General features: G+C 47.3%; 1 protein-coding gene across 1 annotated transcript; it reads right to left on the bottom strand.

The window, feature by feature from the left end:
- Positions 1-1852: 1852 nt before the first annotated feature.
- SLC45A1 (solute carrier family 45 member 1) lies at positions 1853-13995 on the bottom strand. Its single transcript, XM_063317395.1, has 9 exons — positions 13885-13995; positions 11087-11496; positions 10026-10118; positions 8914-9138; positions 6979-7703; positions 5445-5598; positions 4908-5084; positions 3537-3742; positions 1853-2170 (listed from the first exon to the last, which is right to left on the bottom strand). Exons 2-9 carry the CDS (start codon positions 11484-11486, stop codon positions 1904-1906), a joined length of 2247 nt encoding a protein of 748 aa, XP_063173465.1. The 5' UTR covers positions 11487-11496; positions 13885-13995; the 3' UTR covers positions 1853-1903.
- Positions 13996-15368: the final 1373 nt, after the last annotated feature.

Here is a 15368-nt window from a genome sequence, read left to right as displayed (position 1 = left end):
GTTATTCTTTGCAAAAACTATCCCTTGGCATTGCAAATAATTTATTCCGCTGGCAGTCCCTCCTTTGTTTCCGAAGCAGGATCCACCGCATGCATAGAAAAAGAAGATACTCACCGCCCAGAATAATTGCTCCAACCGTCTAAAATACAAATTAAAATGAAACACAAGCTCGCGGCCACGCCCCCCTCCTGGCTCGCCATTGGTGCGTCGCTCTTCCAGCTGAAAGCCAATCAGCCGGCGCCGACGTTGACGTCATGGGAAGGGAAGGAATCTTTACTGGCCGGCAAGGTGAGACCCGAAAGCTGATTGGCTACAACTTTCGATGGCTAGGTATGAATCGGGAGGGGCGGGGCTTCTTCCCCATTCAGGATTTAAAGGCGTGTGTTATGCTGGTCTATGACCATAATTAAGTTTTCATTTGATTTGATTTGATTTGATTTGATTTGATTTGATTTGATTTGATTTGATTTGATTTGATTTGATTTGAGTATTTTTTTAATGCTGTTATTGTTTCTCCTTGCAGCAAATAAATGGTGCATAATTAATTTTTTTCCTCTAACCCTGTGTTTCTCAACCTCAGCAACTTTAAGGTGTGTGGACTTCAACTCCCAGAATTCCCCAGCAAGCCAATTCCGGAAGTTGAAGTCCACACATCCAGTACTAATAACTGGATTGTTATTAATTATTGCTGGGGAATTCTGGGAGTTGAAGTCCACACACCTTAAAGTTGCTGAGGTTGAGAAACAGTGGGTTAGGGACAGATTGTCATGGAGAAAATCTATGTGGTTATTAATTGTTGACAATGACTTGATGGCATACAATCATTTGATGCTTTTCAAAGAAAAGTGTTTGAAGACAGTATTCATAGTTTCTTTCTATGTGTATTTTTTCCATTTACAAAAGTGGCCTCTCACACAAATACTAATTAAGAATAATAATGTGAATCACACAGAATTGTAAAATGGAGACCCACACCTCCTGGTCTGAGCCCTGTAGCATACAGCAACTTCTGTAGCATTTGAAACCCATTGCTAGAGAGGGGTCCCCAAACTCCTTGAAAGCAGGGCAAGATAAAAATGTCAGGAAATAAAATCAGAGCTGGCTTCGCCTGGATCTACCTCGCAGGGGTATTGGGCAGAATGGTTTTCCCAGCCTAGCATTTTGTAGTAGCTGTCATGTGCTAGTGCCCAGGCCAATAGGGCTTTGTTGTTGGTGCTATAGCAACATGGGCTGAACATGGGGCCAGAATTTTGGTTGCTAAGTGAAGCGGTCATTAAGCGAATCCGACCCGATTTTACGACCTTTTTTGCAGGAGTCATTAAGCAAATCACCATGGATGTTAAGCAAATCACATGGTTCCCCATTGATTTTGCTTGCCAGAAGCCAGCCAGGAAGGTCAAAAGTGGCGATCACATGACCACAGGAAGCTGCAATGGTCATAAATGTGACGCAGTTGCCAAGCACCCAAATCGTGATCACGTGACTGCGGGGATGCTGTGGTGGTCATAAATGTGAGGACCAGACATAAGTCAGGTTTTCCAGCACGGCCATAAGTCCAAACCATCACTAAACGAATCGTTGTGAAGTGAGGACTACCTGTAGAGCCCCCTGTGTCTTATTTGCTAAACCATGTTTGAGCAAACCATAGGTTATGAGTCAGGAATTTTGCCCTACTTCTGCGTTGATAAAATGGAGTAGCCACTCCTTCCTTGTGCATACAGCTGTGGGTTGGACTAGATGATCTCTAAGGCCCTTCCCAATTTTTACACTTGGTCTTCTACAAACAAAGCAGCCAGCTCTGATATTTGATTTTTATTATTAGATATGAACCTGTGATTATCCTTCCCCCCCCCGCCACAAAAAGCACCGCACGGGGGCCAAACTGCCAACCCTTCACGCTCCATCATATGCTCAGCATCAGTGGTTGCTGTTCCTCGGCCAGTTCCTCCCCGGGGGGAATTTCGTAAAAGACGCAGAGGGAGGAATACAGGCAGCCCATGAAGGAGACCACGCTGGCAAAGTACATCACCCCATTGGCACTGCCCACCGCAGCCGTTAGAGGACCCATGACTATGGAGACGAGAATCTGGGCCAGGAAATATTGACAGCTCAGGAGGGAGATGTCAACGCCCATGCCTCGCTTGATGCCATCTTTGTTGGTGCCGGCAAACTGTCCCAAGAAAGAGAGAGAGAGAGAAAAAGAAGATAAATTTTAGAGCACCAGGTCGCAGATACTATCTGGCTTCGTGCACTGGGTAAACACATGGAAGAAAGGGGCTTAAAATATACAGGTAGTCCTCGCTTAATGACCATTCATTTAGCGATGGTTCAGACTTACGACGGTGCTGAAAAAACGAGTTATGAGTGTTCCTCACACGACCATTGCCACATTCACGACTTGGGCACTTGGCAACTGGTTCACATTTATAGCCATCACAGCATCCCATGATCACATGATCACTATTTTCAACCTTCCCAGCCAGATTCCAGCAAGCAAAATCAGTGAGGAACTGCATGATTTGCTTAATGACCATGTGGTTCGCTTAATGACTGCAGTGATTTGCTTAACAGCCTCCACAAAAAGGTCATAAAGTGGGTCGGATTCGTTTAATGACCTCTTTGCTTAGCAACCAAATTCCTAGTCCCAATTGTGGTTGTTAAGCAAAGACTACCTATATGCAGGTTAGGTACACAACTCCATCAATAACATTAAAGAGAAGCAAAACAAAATAAATGTTGGAAATGCTGTGAAACAGAAAGAATATTTTATCACTTATGGTCTAGCTTGTAAGGGGGCCTAAATGTCTACGAACCGTGTAAATCAGCAGCTGTATGAAAAGGGGGAAGTTAGAAACTCAATTGTTCTTTTTCTTTTTTCTTTTTTTTGGTATTTTGATTATTGTTCAATTTGCTTTGTTTATCTACGTTTTCCTTTTAATAACACGTACAAAAAATACGTGGCAAAGCAACGGAGACCTTTGCGCTAAGTAATCAGCTCAAGACGGAAACCTTGAGTGTGCAAGAAAACCTTTGATGTTTCAGGTGCAGCAGTTTTTTTTTCTAATGTTTTACTCAATTTTGGGTGAAAAAGTCAAAGAATCTTATGCCTGTAGTACTGACTTCCTAAACTGTAATTCATATTGATAGAATCTTCCTTTCTTTATTTCCAATAGTTTCCAAGTTATCTACCCCACAGATCAGTGTTTCTCAACCTTGGCAACTTTAAGATGTGCGGACTTCAACTCCCAGAATTCCCCAGCCAGCATGCATGGACTTCAACTCCCAGAATTCCCCAGCCAGCATGCGTGGACTTCAACTCCCAGAATTCCCCAGCCAGCCATGCAACAGGTTTCTCCCCATCGCTTTCCAAAAGATGCCTGTTTAAAATATTGTGTCATTTCTAAACAACTTTGCCCATGCCCAGAGCTTCTCTGGGGCTTAGACCACTCCTTTCCAAATAATTCCCATCTGGAAGGTGAGGGCCCTCTGCGCATGCACAGAGAGCTCAAGCTAAGGAATTCTGACCATTGCCATACCTGTTTACTTTGATAGTAGTCACACAGCAAGGAATAGGGGAGAGTGCAGAGGGTTGAAAACAAAACTCCGTACGTGACACAGAGGGACAGGATCACGTAGATATTCCTGGTCAGCGTAGCCAGGCCGGTGCCGAGGCCAAACACCAAATATGCTATAAAATACAGCGTCCGGATACTGAAACACTCCTCCAGTTTTTCAAGCAAGCCTGCAAAAGGAAAGGAGATCAATTGGCAGCCTCAATGCACACAACCCGGCTGATTCGATGCCTTAAAACGAGACATTGCAGCTGCAAATGTGTGAATTTCCTTTGAAGCAGGCTATTGGGAAGAAATAAATCCATGTGTGGTGTTTTCATTGTGCCTTTGGTTTGATGATCTACGCTTTTTTAAAAAAAAAATGTATTTTAGTGTGTTGTTTATGATCCATTGTCAGTGGTTTCATAGAAATCACGGCGGTGGTAAAATGGTCCGTGCATCAGCCTTCCATTTCCACGTTAGCCCGGTCGCCCAAGGCGGTCAGGATCTCCACGCAGGTGAATCAGGAGCTTGGTAGGGTAGAAGGGGATCTGGGCTTCTGAGAAAGAAGCCGTCTTTTTCTATGAATAGCATACAATAACAGTAAAATAATAGAACGTGGGTAGATTACACTTCCTTTGCCAACTTAATTGTGAGCCGGGAGGGAGGGAGGGAGATGATGATGGAAGGAGGATGGATGGAAGGATGGATGGATGGATGGATGGATGGATGGATGGAAGGAAGGAAGGAAGGAAGGAAGGAAGGAAGGATGGAGGGAGGGAGGGAGGGAGGGAGGGAGATGATGGAAGGAGGATGGATGGATGGATGGATGGATGGATGGATGGAAGGAAGGAAGGAAGGAAGATGATGGAAGGAGGATGGATGGATGGATGGATGGATGGAAGGAAGGAAGGAGGGAGGGAGGGAGGGAGGGAGGGAGGGAGGGAGGGAGATGAGGGAAGGAGGATGGATGGATGGATGGATGGAAGGAAGGAAGGAAGGAAGGAGGGAGGGAGGGAGGGAGGGAGGGAAGATGGATGGCTAGAAGAATGGATGGATGGATGACTAGAGGAAGGAAGGAAGGAAGGAAGGAAGGAAGGAAGGAAGGAAGGAAGGAAGGAAGGAAGGAAGGAAGGAAACCATAGAAACATTCCAACAGAATTAAAGCAGGAAGATTCTTAAAACACCAGTGAGACCATCCTTAAAATGGGTGCGCCCTTGGTTTAAGGGTGTCCAGGAAGAAACGGCAAGGCCCTCTCAGAGCGCCAGACATTCCTCCCCACCCCTGAATAACCGCCCCCTGGCTGACTGTGTCTTCCCCACTTGCAATCCCGAGGCAGAGACCCCGACGATTACCTGAATATAACGCTGCGCTGAACGCGTAGACACACATGCCCCAGCACCCCATGGTGACGCCGGCATTGTACCGCTGGTGCTCGTCTGAAGCCAGGGGGGCTTTGGGATTCCCCTGGTAGACCACTTCTCCCATGAAGTCCGTGTAGAAGAGGAGCATCCCTTCGAACGAGAGCCAGCCTAGGGGGGGATCGGACGAGAAGAGACAAAAGACACGGGATGGGAAGAGGCGTGTCCCCTGAGAAAGGGGGGTGCAGGGTGAAGGAGTAGAAGATGACCCAGAGCTGCCTTCCCCCCAGACACACCACAAACCAGGACTGACCAGCCGCAACAGCTGGATTGATTGGCACCCCGTGGCCAGCCCACTCCCACAAAACCACTTTAGGGCCTAGCTTAAGCTACTGCCTGGCCTACCTCTCAGGGCTGTTGTGAGGTTAAGCAGGTGGGGAGGGACAAAAGGAGCGCCATGGAGATCTCCTTGATCTCCTGGATGAAAGAACCAAGCAGAGGTTGCAGAGAATCCCCTTTGAGCAGGGTTACCTAGGAAGTGGTTGATGCAAAGGTTGCGCAGGACTTTGGGCATGTGGCAGACAGTCGAGCAGAGGAGCTTTATCGACAGCGGCTGTTCGGGGAGTTCGTTGGAGCTGTTCAATTCGCTCTCATACTTAGCCCCGTTCAGCAAAATATTTGCTACCTGCATTGCAAAATCGGTTCTTAATCAGCCACCAGGGCCCACAGGAAGCTTACAAACAACAATGCAGCATGCCAAGCCCGTAAAATTTTGCTTGCCTCCGCTGCTTGGACCACAACTAGAGTATACTACAGGTTGTCCTTGCTTAACAACCATTCGTTTAGTGACTGTTCAGACTTACGACGGAGCTGAAAAACCAACTTGTGACCAGTCCTCGCACTTACAAACATCACAGCATCCCCATGGTCACATGATCACAAGTCGGGCACTTGGCAACAGGTCTTCATTTACAACCATCGCAACATCTCACAGTCACATGATTGTCATCTGCAACCTTCCCAGGTGGCTTCCAGCCAGCAAAATCATTGGGGAACCACGTGATTCATTTAACGACCCCATGGTTCGCTTAACAACCACCACAAAAAGGTCGCAAAATCTGGTCGGATTTGCTTAGCAAGTGAAATTCCGGTCCCAATTGTGGTCGTTAAGCGAGGACTACCTGTATTGCCAGAGATCGTTATCACAACTTCCCCCATACCATCCTTCTTCATTTGATTTCCCAGTGTTGGTTTTGTTCTGTTCTTGTTCGGATATTTGTCAGCTTGCTATCCATTCAACTTTTACATTGGATGTTTCTCCAAGACAGTATATATCAAATGACTGGCTACAATAACAGTGAAATTTCTTTGATAAGGCATAGCTCTGGAACAGATTGTTATTCTTGTCATTTTTCCTTCTTTAGATTTCTGGGGGTTTCTCCCCAGGAAAAATGCCCATCTGTTCAGCATGAAAAATGATGCAGGTTTTCTACTGTGCCTTTAATTAGAAGCTTCCACCATGCAGTTCACCCTTATGGCTTCCTGTGCTGACAGGTTGCATTTGTAAACCAGCAATTAGGGAACAGAATTGCCCATAGATGGCAGTTAAAGAGGCCAATTCATTAGGAAAGTGGGCTCGATAAGAAGAATGGCAAGCAGAACCTGCAGGAAGAAAGCTTCTAATTAAAGTTGGAGGGTACCTTTGCTAAACTTGGTGGTGGCTGGGGATAAGTAAAGAAATAAAACCACAGAACCACCATTTCTTCCGGCTGATTATGGGAAATCAGAGGCAGAAACCATTTTGTTTTCCTAAGAAGCTAGGCTGATAATTCAGAAATCCTCATGAGCAAACTGCAAAGAATGTGAGTATTGTCCCCTATGTTTTTTTTAGCATCTCAAGGTATACTGCTTATAAGCATGGAGGTTCAGAAGCCGGCCCCCTCCAGGAATCTGTTTCAGGCTTTTTAAAAGCCGCCTTACCATCAGCCCCACCACAAGTGGAATATACCCAGCAAGAGAAATAGTGAGGCTCGAGAAAGCCAGCCTCGCTGCGCTTCTGGCTCACCTGTTGGCTGAAAGTGACATTCCTTCGCCGGCTGCTTTCCGGAAGGTTCCCTGTGATAATATCCGGGATTGCCAAAGTCTGGGGCCTTTTCAGGATCCCCAATGAACGGGGCTTTATTGCATCCAAGGACCCCACCCTCAGCCCCTCCCGCCCGTTTTCCCTGCCATCCAACGCCACATTTTCGTGGCAATTCAAGCCCTCCGGAGCTCGGGGCAAGCTGACGCTCACGCCCTGCCCGGATAGGCTTCCCGGGATGGACAAGTAGCCGTCAGTTCCACCGGTGAAGCAGTCGATGAGGACGCCGTCGATATTTGAGGTGCCGAAGGAGGAGGCAAAATCGTTCAGCCCCGTCAAAGAACTGTCCCAGCTGATGAGACTCCCGTATCTCGGGGTCAGGGGGCTGAGCGGGGAAACGGGGCTGGTAAAGTTGGCATACATGCGGACCGGGTTTTGGGACCCTGCTGGGCTCTCGGGGGGGCACTCCTCGAAGAGCAGCGGGGGTGAGGGCGGGAGGGTGAGGCTGGGGCTCTTCATGACTTTCTTCTGCTTGCTGAAAGACAGCAAGGACCGTTCGGGGATGCTGAGCAACGTCAAGATGGTGGCCAGCGTCAGGGTGACAGAGGTAAAAATGTAGATCACGCGCAGCTGACCCCCCACAGCCCTTCCGAAGGCAGTGCCGTTCCAGTTAATCCCCCCAATGATGTAGCCAAATCCGCCGCCGAGTCCTGCGAAAGGGAAACCAAAGCCTGGTTCAGTTTTCTTTCTGGGAATCCTCCAGCCAGATGCTTAAAAAGAGGCAGATCCTTTTTCCAGATCTGGGAAACGATGTAGCTGCTTTAAAGACTTGTAAATCAGATGGATGCATCTTCTTTAAAGAATTGCAAATGGATGCAGCTACTTTAAAGAGTTGCGAACAGATGGATGCAGCTACTTTAAAGAGTTGCGAACAGATGATGCAGCTACTTTGAAGAGTTGCGAACAGATGCGGCTACTTTAATGAGTTGCGACCAGATGGATGCAGCTACCTTAAAGAGTTGCGAACTGACGGATGCAGCTATTTTAAAGAGTTGCAAACAGGTGCCTATTTTTTTTGCCTGAAATTAAACCATAGCGTGGCTGTTCTTTTTACTGCTGTTATCATTTTTGTCCCCGTACAGTCTCCAGGCCCAGCAGGCTTGCTATCTATAATAATTCAGTGCAAGGAAGACAACAGGGAAGAGGAAGGTGGAGAAAGGAATGAACATCAAAAAGAGATATTTATTTTTGGCCAGTCCATCTTGCTCTTTCTCTCTCTTTCTCTGCCCAACCTACCTCACAGGGGTGTTGTTGTGGGGGAAAGGGGAAACGCGAGCATCATTTGTGCCGCCTTCAGTTTTTCTGGAGGAAGGTGGGATGTAAATCTACAAATTAATCAGTAATTTTTAATTCCAGGAGGTTTGGGGGAAAGTGGAGTCGGTACCCTTTTCTAGAATCTCCGAAGATCCACCAGCTGGTGACTTGTTAGTGGAAGCTTGTTCAAAATGGTGGATCCCAGCATGCAGTCATGCACCCAAAAGACCTTCATATCTTCCATATTTAGCCTTAGATCTCCAAGTAACCCCATGAGCAGCTCTAACTTAGGGGTTCTAGCAGAGTGCTTGGAGAAAGAGTGGGTCAACAACGACCCAAGGATGCCCCCATTTTACAGGCGAGATGCACTGAGGCTCAGACCCAAAAGCAAACAAGGCCGTTTTGGGAAAACTCACTGTTGTCCAACCAAAGAGTTTTAACATATTGAAAAACCCAGCCACGTCCTGCCCACGATGCCGGATTTCTCCATCGTGGTACCTTCTGCAGCTGCTGGACTACAAACCCCGTCAGCCACACTCACTGGAGAATCCGGTCCTCCCCAGCGAGTTTGGCTTGGCTTGGCTTCACGGCTCAGCGACCACTCACCGGCAAGAAGAGCGTGAATGTTGAGCGCCCGGTCTTGATCCGATGGGCGACAGACGTCAATCATGTAGGCATGGCTGGGGTTGTCGGCCGAGTCGGCGCAGAAGTCCATCAAGATGACCCCGCAGATGGTGAATGCGATGCCCCACTTGTGGTCCTCTGTTGTGTCGGACACAGCCGCGCCGATATCCCGGCCATTCAGCATGAGGGTGAGCCCCAGCAGCGCCCCTGGAAAGCAGGCAGAAAGGTCCGCTGGGAGACCGGTACAATCACGCAGGCCACGGGGAATGCTAGGGTGACGCCCCGTTCACACAACCATGCTTTTCCAGCAAACCCCACACCAGGCCATCCTTGTGATTTTTCAACCAGGGTTCACATGCCGCCTGTGAGTAGTGGCCAGGACCAGAATGAAAATGGATGGGTGTCCACTGGGGGGAACCACTGATGTCACGGGGGTCAGGCTGTCACTGAGCAAATGACATCATTCAGGTCTAATGATGTCCCGATCCCTGATCCATCACTATGAAGGCTGTCTGTCTGTTTCTCTCTTCTTTCCTTGCAGATGTCAGTTTACGCACCCTCCCCGGACGGATTCAAACAACACGGGGAAGCAAATAACCCCGAGCTGGGCCAAATGCACAGTGAAAGGGCAGCGTCCATCATGCAGATGCGAAGGGCATCCATTTCACCCCTTAAAATCCCCTCCCCAAAAGGGTCTTCGCCCCGCCCACCCAAAGCTCAACATAAAGCTTGGATCCACGGCAGGAACAGAACACCTTTTGCTCCGCAAAGAAGGATCAAAGACAGGGTGCAATTTCCCGCCCGGAAAAGGGCAAGGCTTAAACTGGACCCTAAATCAAGATTGTGCCCAGCTTCTCATCAACCAACCTGCTTAGAGCTGTCCATGGTCCTCAGAGCCTTGCTTTCAACAAGGTTCTGGCCCTCATTGAGGCCAATGAACCACTAATCACCTCCTAACACAACTCCCAGCATGGAGCACTTCTCCAAACCAGCCAAAGCAACAAAAAAGCGCGTGTCCCCTAGCCTATCAGCATTCTAACTCAGCATTTCTTAATGGGCTAGCTTTCTTAGTGAAGGGAGGCCAGTCCAATTACCAATTGCCAGAACTAGGATGAAAGGCCTCCTCCGACCCATCGGGGAGGTGCACCGGTCACTCCAAGCCCCCAATAAGGGCTGCAGCAGGAAACCTAGGATAAGAAGGGAAACTGGAATTAATACTCCAGCCCACAGACTTTTTGCTTTAAGGGACATCCTTCAATGCCCGTTGCTGAGATCCCTAATGAGTAGGACCTTCTCAAAAGCCATATTGGAAAAATGCCAACCTCCCCAGCCAAATATAGATATAAAAATATTTCTCTTATAGTATATTTTATATTTTAAGTGGGAAAGGAGCTGTGAAACTCAATAGCACAAGATGTGGCCAAAGCAGCAGCTGCGATAGCTTTAAAAAATAATTTTAAATTGGAGTTATCCTGGAATTATGTGAGTTCTCCGTTTTCTACAACCAGCAAGAGATGAGGCAAGATGAAGCCACATCACAGCTTGGAGTTGTGAGGGGCAACATGTTGTATTGGTGACGGTGTGTCCTAGGACCAGGCTTGGCTCCGGCCTCAACTTTGGAAGCTCGGTGGATGAGTCTAAGCCCCTCGCCCTTGCTCGGCCCAGCCTACCTCACAGGGTTGTTGTGCGGGAAAAGAGGAGGAGTGGGTGCCATGCACAACGTCTTGAATACACAGGTGTCAGCCCTTCAAGACAGGCCAGGTCAGGAAACAGACAGAGCAAGGATTATTGGACATAAACTACTTTCCTGTTGCAGGGTATGACAACAAAGCGAGGCTTGTAGGGAATTATCCCCTTTCCGGTTGCAGCAAACAGAATCGTGAATCTTGAAAACCCACCCAAGTTTCCCTCTGCCGCTTCTTATAACAAAGAGATCCAGGTGGGGCAATTTGGAATCTCTTTCTACTGCTCCCTCCGTTCCCAGGACTAAGCAGCAGGTCACCTTCCCCTCTAACAGCTCTTTCTCCAGGCGATCTCTGCATTTCTCTGCAAGAGCCAAGAGATGCATCTAAGAATTTCAGGGCATGAAACGCATGGTAAATTGGGACTTTTCGGGCCCGTGCATTTGCGCGGGGCCGGATTTTAACTGCCTCACCCAGAATTGGACTGATAAACCACACCATCCCATACAGCTGATCTGGCAGGCCCATCTGGAGCAGGGCCGGCGTGACAAAGGCCGTCTCCATGGCGTAGCTGAACTCGATCCCAAAGAGGATGCACCCGTTGAACAGCAGTTCCAAGAACGATCTCTCCGGGTGGATCTCACCAAAGGGGGCACGGTCCTTGGGACAGGGGGTATTGGGAGGTGGCGGCGGCGAGGGCCGGATGCGTTTCCTCCGTTTTGGATGTCTTTTGAAGTTGTTGGCTCGGTGGCTGATGTGCCGAGGGATGGACCCGGAGTAATTCACGACCTGGGTCCTCCAGAGCTCCGGAGAAGAGAGAGTGGGGAAGAGTAACTCGCTGGAAGGACTTGCAAGGATGGCCGGAGGAATCATGTTGGACTTTCTGCAAAGAATGGACATTTTGAACTTCCTGTCTATTTTGCTTTATCCAGAGGTGGATCACGTGACCCCTCATCTGTACAGGTAGTCCTTATTTAACGACCACAGTAGGGACTGTAAAATTGTTAAGCCGTGCAGTCGTTAAGCGAGTCACCATACCTGACTCGATTTCACGACCATTTTTACAATGGTTGTTAAGCGAATCACAGGTCCTTAAGCGAATCCAGCTTTCTCAATGGACATTTTTTGCTGGAAACTGGCAAAAAAGTTTGCAAACCACGATCACGTGGCTGCTGGACGGTGCAGCTGGTCGTAAATGCGAGCCGGCTGCCAAGTGCCCGAATTGCGATCCCGTGACTGTGGGGGTGGTGCAGTGGTTTGCGATGTCATAAGTGCGAGTACCAGTCATAAAGCACTTTTCCTGAGGCCGTCGTAACTTTGGACTATCGTTAAACGAACAGTTGTTAAGTGAGGACTACCTGTACATCATTTACGGAAATATGCAAGGAATTTTTCAAACTTGTTCTCAAGTTGTCAATTTGAATGTGGTGGACAAAGAACATATTAACTATTTCCTTGCGTGGACCTTCTCTAGATAGTTCCATGTTCCTCGTAGGAGATTTTAACCTTGGTTTGATTTGGTCCATTACCAATTCTACAGCTGTCTGTTGTACCACTCAAGGCACTCATAAATCATCAGAAATCTGAGTTGTCTTTCTGATTAAGAGATTATCAACTTCCTCTAAAAGTTCAGACATGGGTAAGCTTTCCAAGATCTTAGCGATAACCATGGCTTGCCAAAATCAGTTGGCACCTCCCCTCAATCACTAATTGTTTCAGATTTCATTTTTCTAGCTCTTTTAAGGACTGCCTTTGTGGCTTATCAGACTGAAGCTCCAAATAAATGTTACCTATTTAATATCAAATTGTGAATGATAATAGATCTGATTCACAATCTGCTAACAAATAGTTAACCTGTTTATGAGGCTTATTAGACTGAAGCTGCAAATAAATGTTAACTATTTAATATCAAATTGTGAATCATGATGAAGGGATATTGTTCACAATTTGTGAATCATAATGCAGGGATATTGTTCACAATTTGATATCAGGAATTAACTGATTATATGGCTTATGTGACTGGAACTGCAAATAAATAAATCAACTAATTGATATCAAATCATGGATCATATGTTATGATTTACAATTTGGTATTAAATAGTTAACTTATTTATGTGGCTTATCGGCCTGGAGTGCAAATAAATAAACTATCTGATATCAAATCATTAATGATAATGAAGAGTTATTATTAATGCACTGACCTTTATTATTATCATGACAAAAGGGTAGTCATATGGACTATCTTAAAATCTTATTTTAAAATGTGCTTAAAAATTAACAAAGCATCCAGGATTTACAAAAGGGAATGGAAAACAAGAAAAGGGAAACTGATATTAATATATTCAATAGCTTAAGCAGGGAGGCAAAATCCATGTTTAGTATTTGTACCTGGGAAAAGGTCTGTATGAAAGGAGGTGATCAGTTATGAACTTTTCTGTTAATTAAGCTAAAAAAAATTGACTACCAACCAGCAATACAGAATTATCTCCTGCCACACCTTAGATTTGCTTTGCTAAATTTTTTCTTGCAAAGAAAATATATGGACTAGTATGAGGTCATATTTATATCTGGCACTTTAAGTTGCTGTTTTAATACCTGCATAGTTTGCCAGCTAATATAATTACTTTCAATCGTCCATCCACTTTTTCTTCTCCCACTTTGTTTCTTCCCAGACAGAAAGCTAAGCTCAGCTCTCCACCTTGACATGCTATATTTCTAGGCACGGGGAGTGGCTCCTTTCACAGAGCCATCCTTTCTCCTGCCAGGCCTAAAGCCTAAAGAGGGGGCCAAAGCTTTTCCCCACTGATTTGGGAAAGAGGTAGATGTTTGCAAGGCCAAGCAACAGCGCCACAAAAGTGACCCCTTACGTTTGGGTCGAGACGCAGGAACAAATTGAGGGTTTTCTTGCTCATCCGTCAAGCGGTCCCTCCTCGCATCGAAGCCTGGGGAAAGCTAGAGAATCCAGAGGACTAGAAACTTAAGAAAAGCCAGCAAAGGGGAACAAACCCACAGCATCCTGCTCCTGGCCTTAACAAACGTTTCCAATCCGGAAGCGGGGCCATGGGGAAAAATCCAATGTCATGGCCAATCTCTCTAGGAAGCTTGGAGACTGGGCACTGCTCTCTTCTTTGCCCCCCCCCCCCACAGCCAAGAGGAAGGGGCAGACACATAGAGAAAGAGGGTCCTTCTTAGCCTTTTTTGCCCCTGCATCCTCTGCAGAAGCAGGGCCCGGATGCGGGCCGTTGGGTACCATCTGAGGAGATGCTCTTACCTGGATCAGGATGGAGGGTGGAGCATCCTTTGCAAAAGGGCCCCAATTTGTGCAATTCAGCTTGGATGCTTTGGGAAAAACCAGCCGTCCAGCTCCCTTGCCCTGCTAACTTCATCCACCACCCCCTCCCTGTAAGGAAAGCTGGGGGTTCAGGCTGGGAGGTGATGTCACCAGCCTCCGCCCTCCTCACCCCCCCCAGTTCTGCAGAGACCCACCCACTTTCTCCCCCCCATTTAAAGGGACAGAACTGAAGGAAATCTCAGCGTCTTCGCCCAGCGACCTGGAGCTGTCCAAGTTCGGTAGGAGGGTTTGGGGGGCCCAGCTGAGGAAGCAGGCAGTGCCGCCTAGTGGTTGGAGCTGGGCAAGGGTGGGGTTTTCTCTGGTCCTGAGAATGCATGACCCTGGGTTCAAGCGCAGCCATAGCCAGCCAGCAAGAAGACTTGGCCTGCTGTGTTTCTTCAGCCCAGCCTGCTGCACAGGATGGCTGGTTCTGAGATCTGCGAAACAGCACCTTGTATCCCAGTGATTGTCTGAAGGAAACACGGGGGAGAAATTGTAGAATTGGTTCGAAATGTTCCCTGCCTTTCCTCCAATTATTCCCTGCAACAGCCCTGCAAGGTAGGTCGGGCTGAATCCTAGTCTAGTCCAACCCCTGGCCAGCAAAAAAATCCAATCTGAAGCACCAAATCCAAGACTGGAAGGTTGGAAGGGGTCTTCGAGATCATCTAGTCCAGCCCCTTCTCCAGGGCAGGAATCCAGTATTATAGCATGTCTGAGAGCCTCAGCCTGGACAGTTCTAGCAACGTCTAATAAATATTGATGCCATGTGCAAATCCAGTTAATTGGGTGTGAGATTTATTAGTGTGGAGAAAGTGTGTGCAAAGGGAAGGCTGGAAGACACACCCCTTTTACTTACATTGGCCAATGAGACTCTTGGAATGGAGACAAAGATGGGCCAATGAGAGGACTAATCCTTAGTCAGTCCATCTTACGACCAGTCCTCATACAACTGTCACAGTGTCCCTGTGGTCATATGATCATGATTTGGGTGCTTGGCAACCGGTTCACATTTATGACTGTTGCAGCATCCTGTGGTCATGTGATCGCCATTTTCGACCTTCCTGGCCAGCTTCTGGCAAGCAACATCAATGGGAAACGGCGTGATTTGCGTAACAACCATGTGGTTTGCTTAATGACTGCAGTGTTTCACTTAATGACCACTGCAAAAAAGGTCGTAAAATTGGGTCGGATTCGCTTAATGGCTTAATTCGCTTAGCAACTGAAATTCTGGTCCCAGTTGTGGTTGTTAAGCAAGGACTATCTGTAGAGGGGAGAAAGTTGTGCCCTGCTCTTTTCGTTATAAATCAGTGTGATGGTCTATCTTCCTTCTCCAGAAACAGAGCCATTTGCAAGAATATGCAACCGAACTCAACTCTGTCGCAGGAGAGTGGAAATGAAATCAGAACAACAGCCAGATCTTATGG

This window comes from Candoia aspera, chromosome 18 (genome assembly GCF_035149785.1).
Source record: "Candoia aspera isolate rCanAsp1 chromosome 18, rCanAsp1.hap2, whole genome shotgun sequence".
NCBI classification, from domain to species: Eukaryota; Metazoa; Chordata; class Lepidosauria; order Squamata; family Boidae; genus Candoia; species Candoia aspera.
This window is presented reverse-complemented; position numbering and strand designations above follow the sequence as displayed.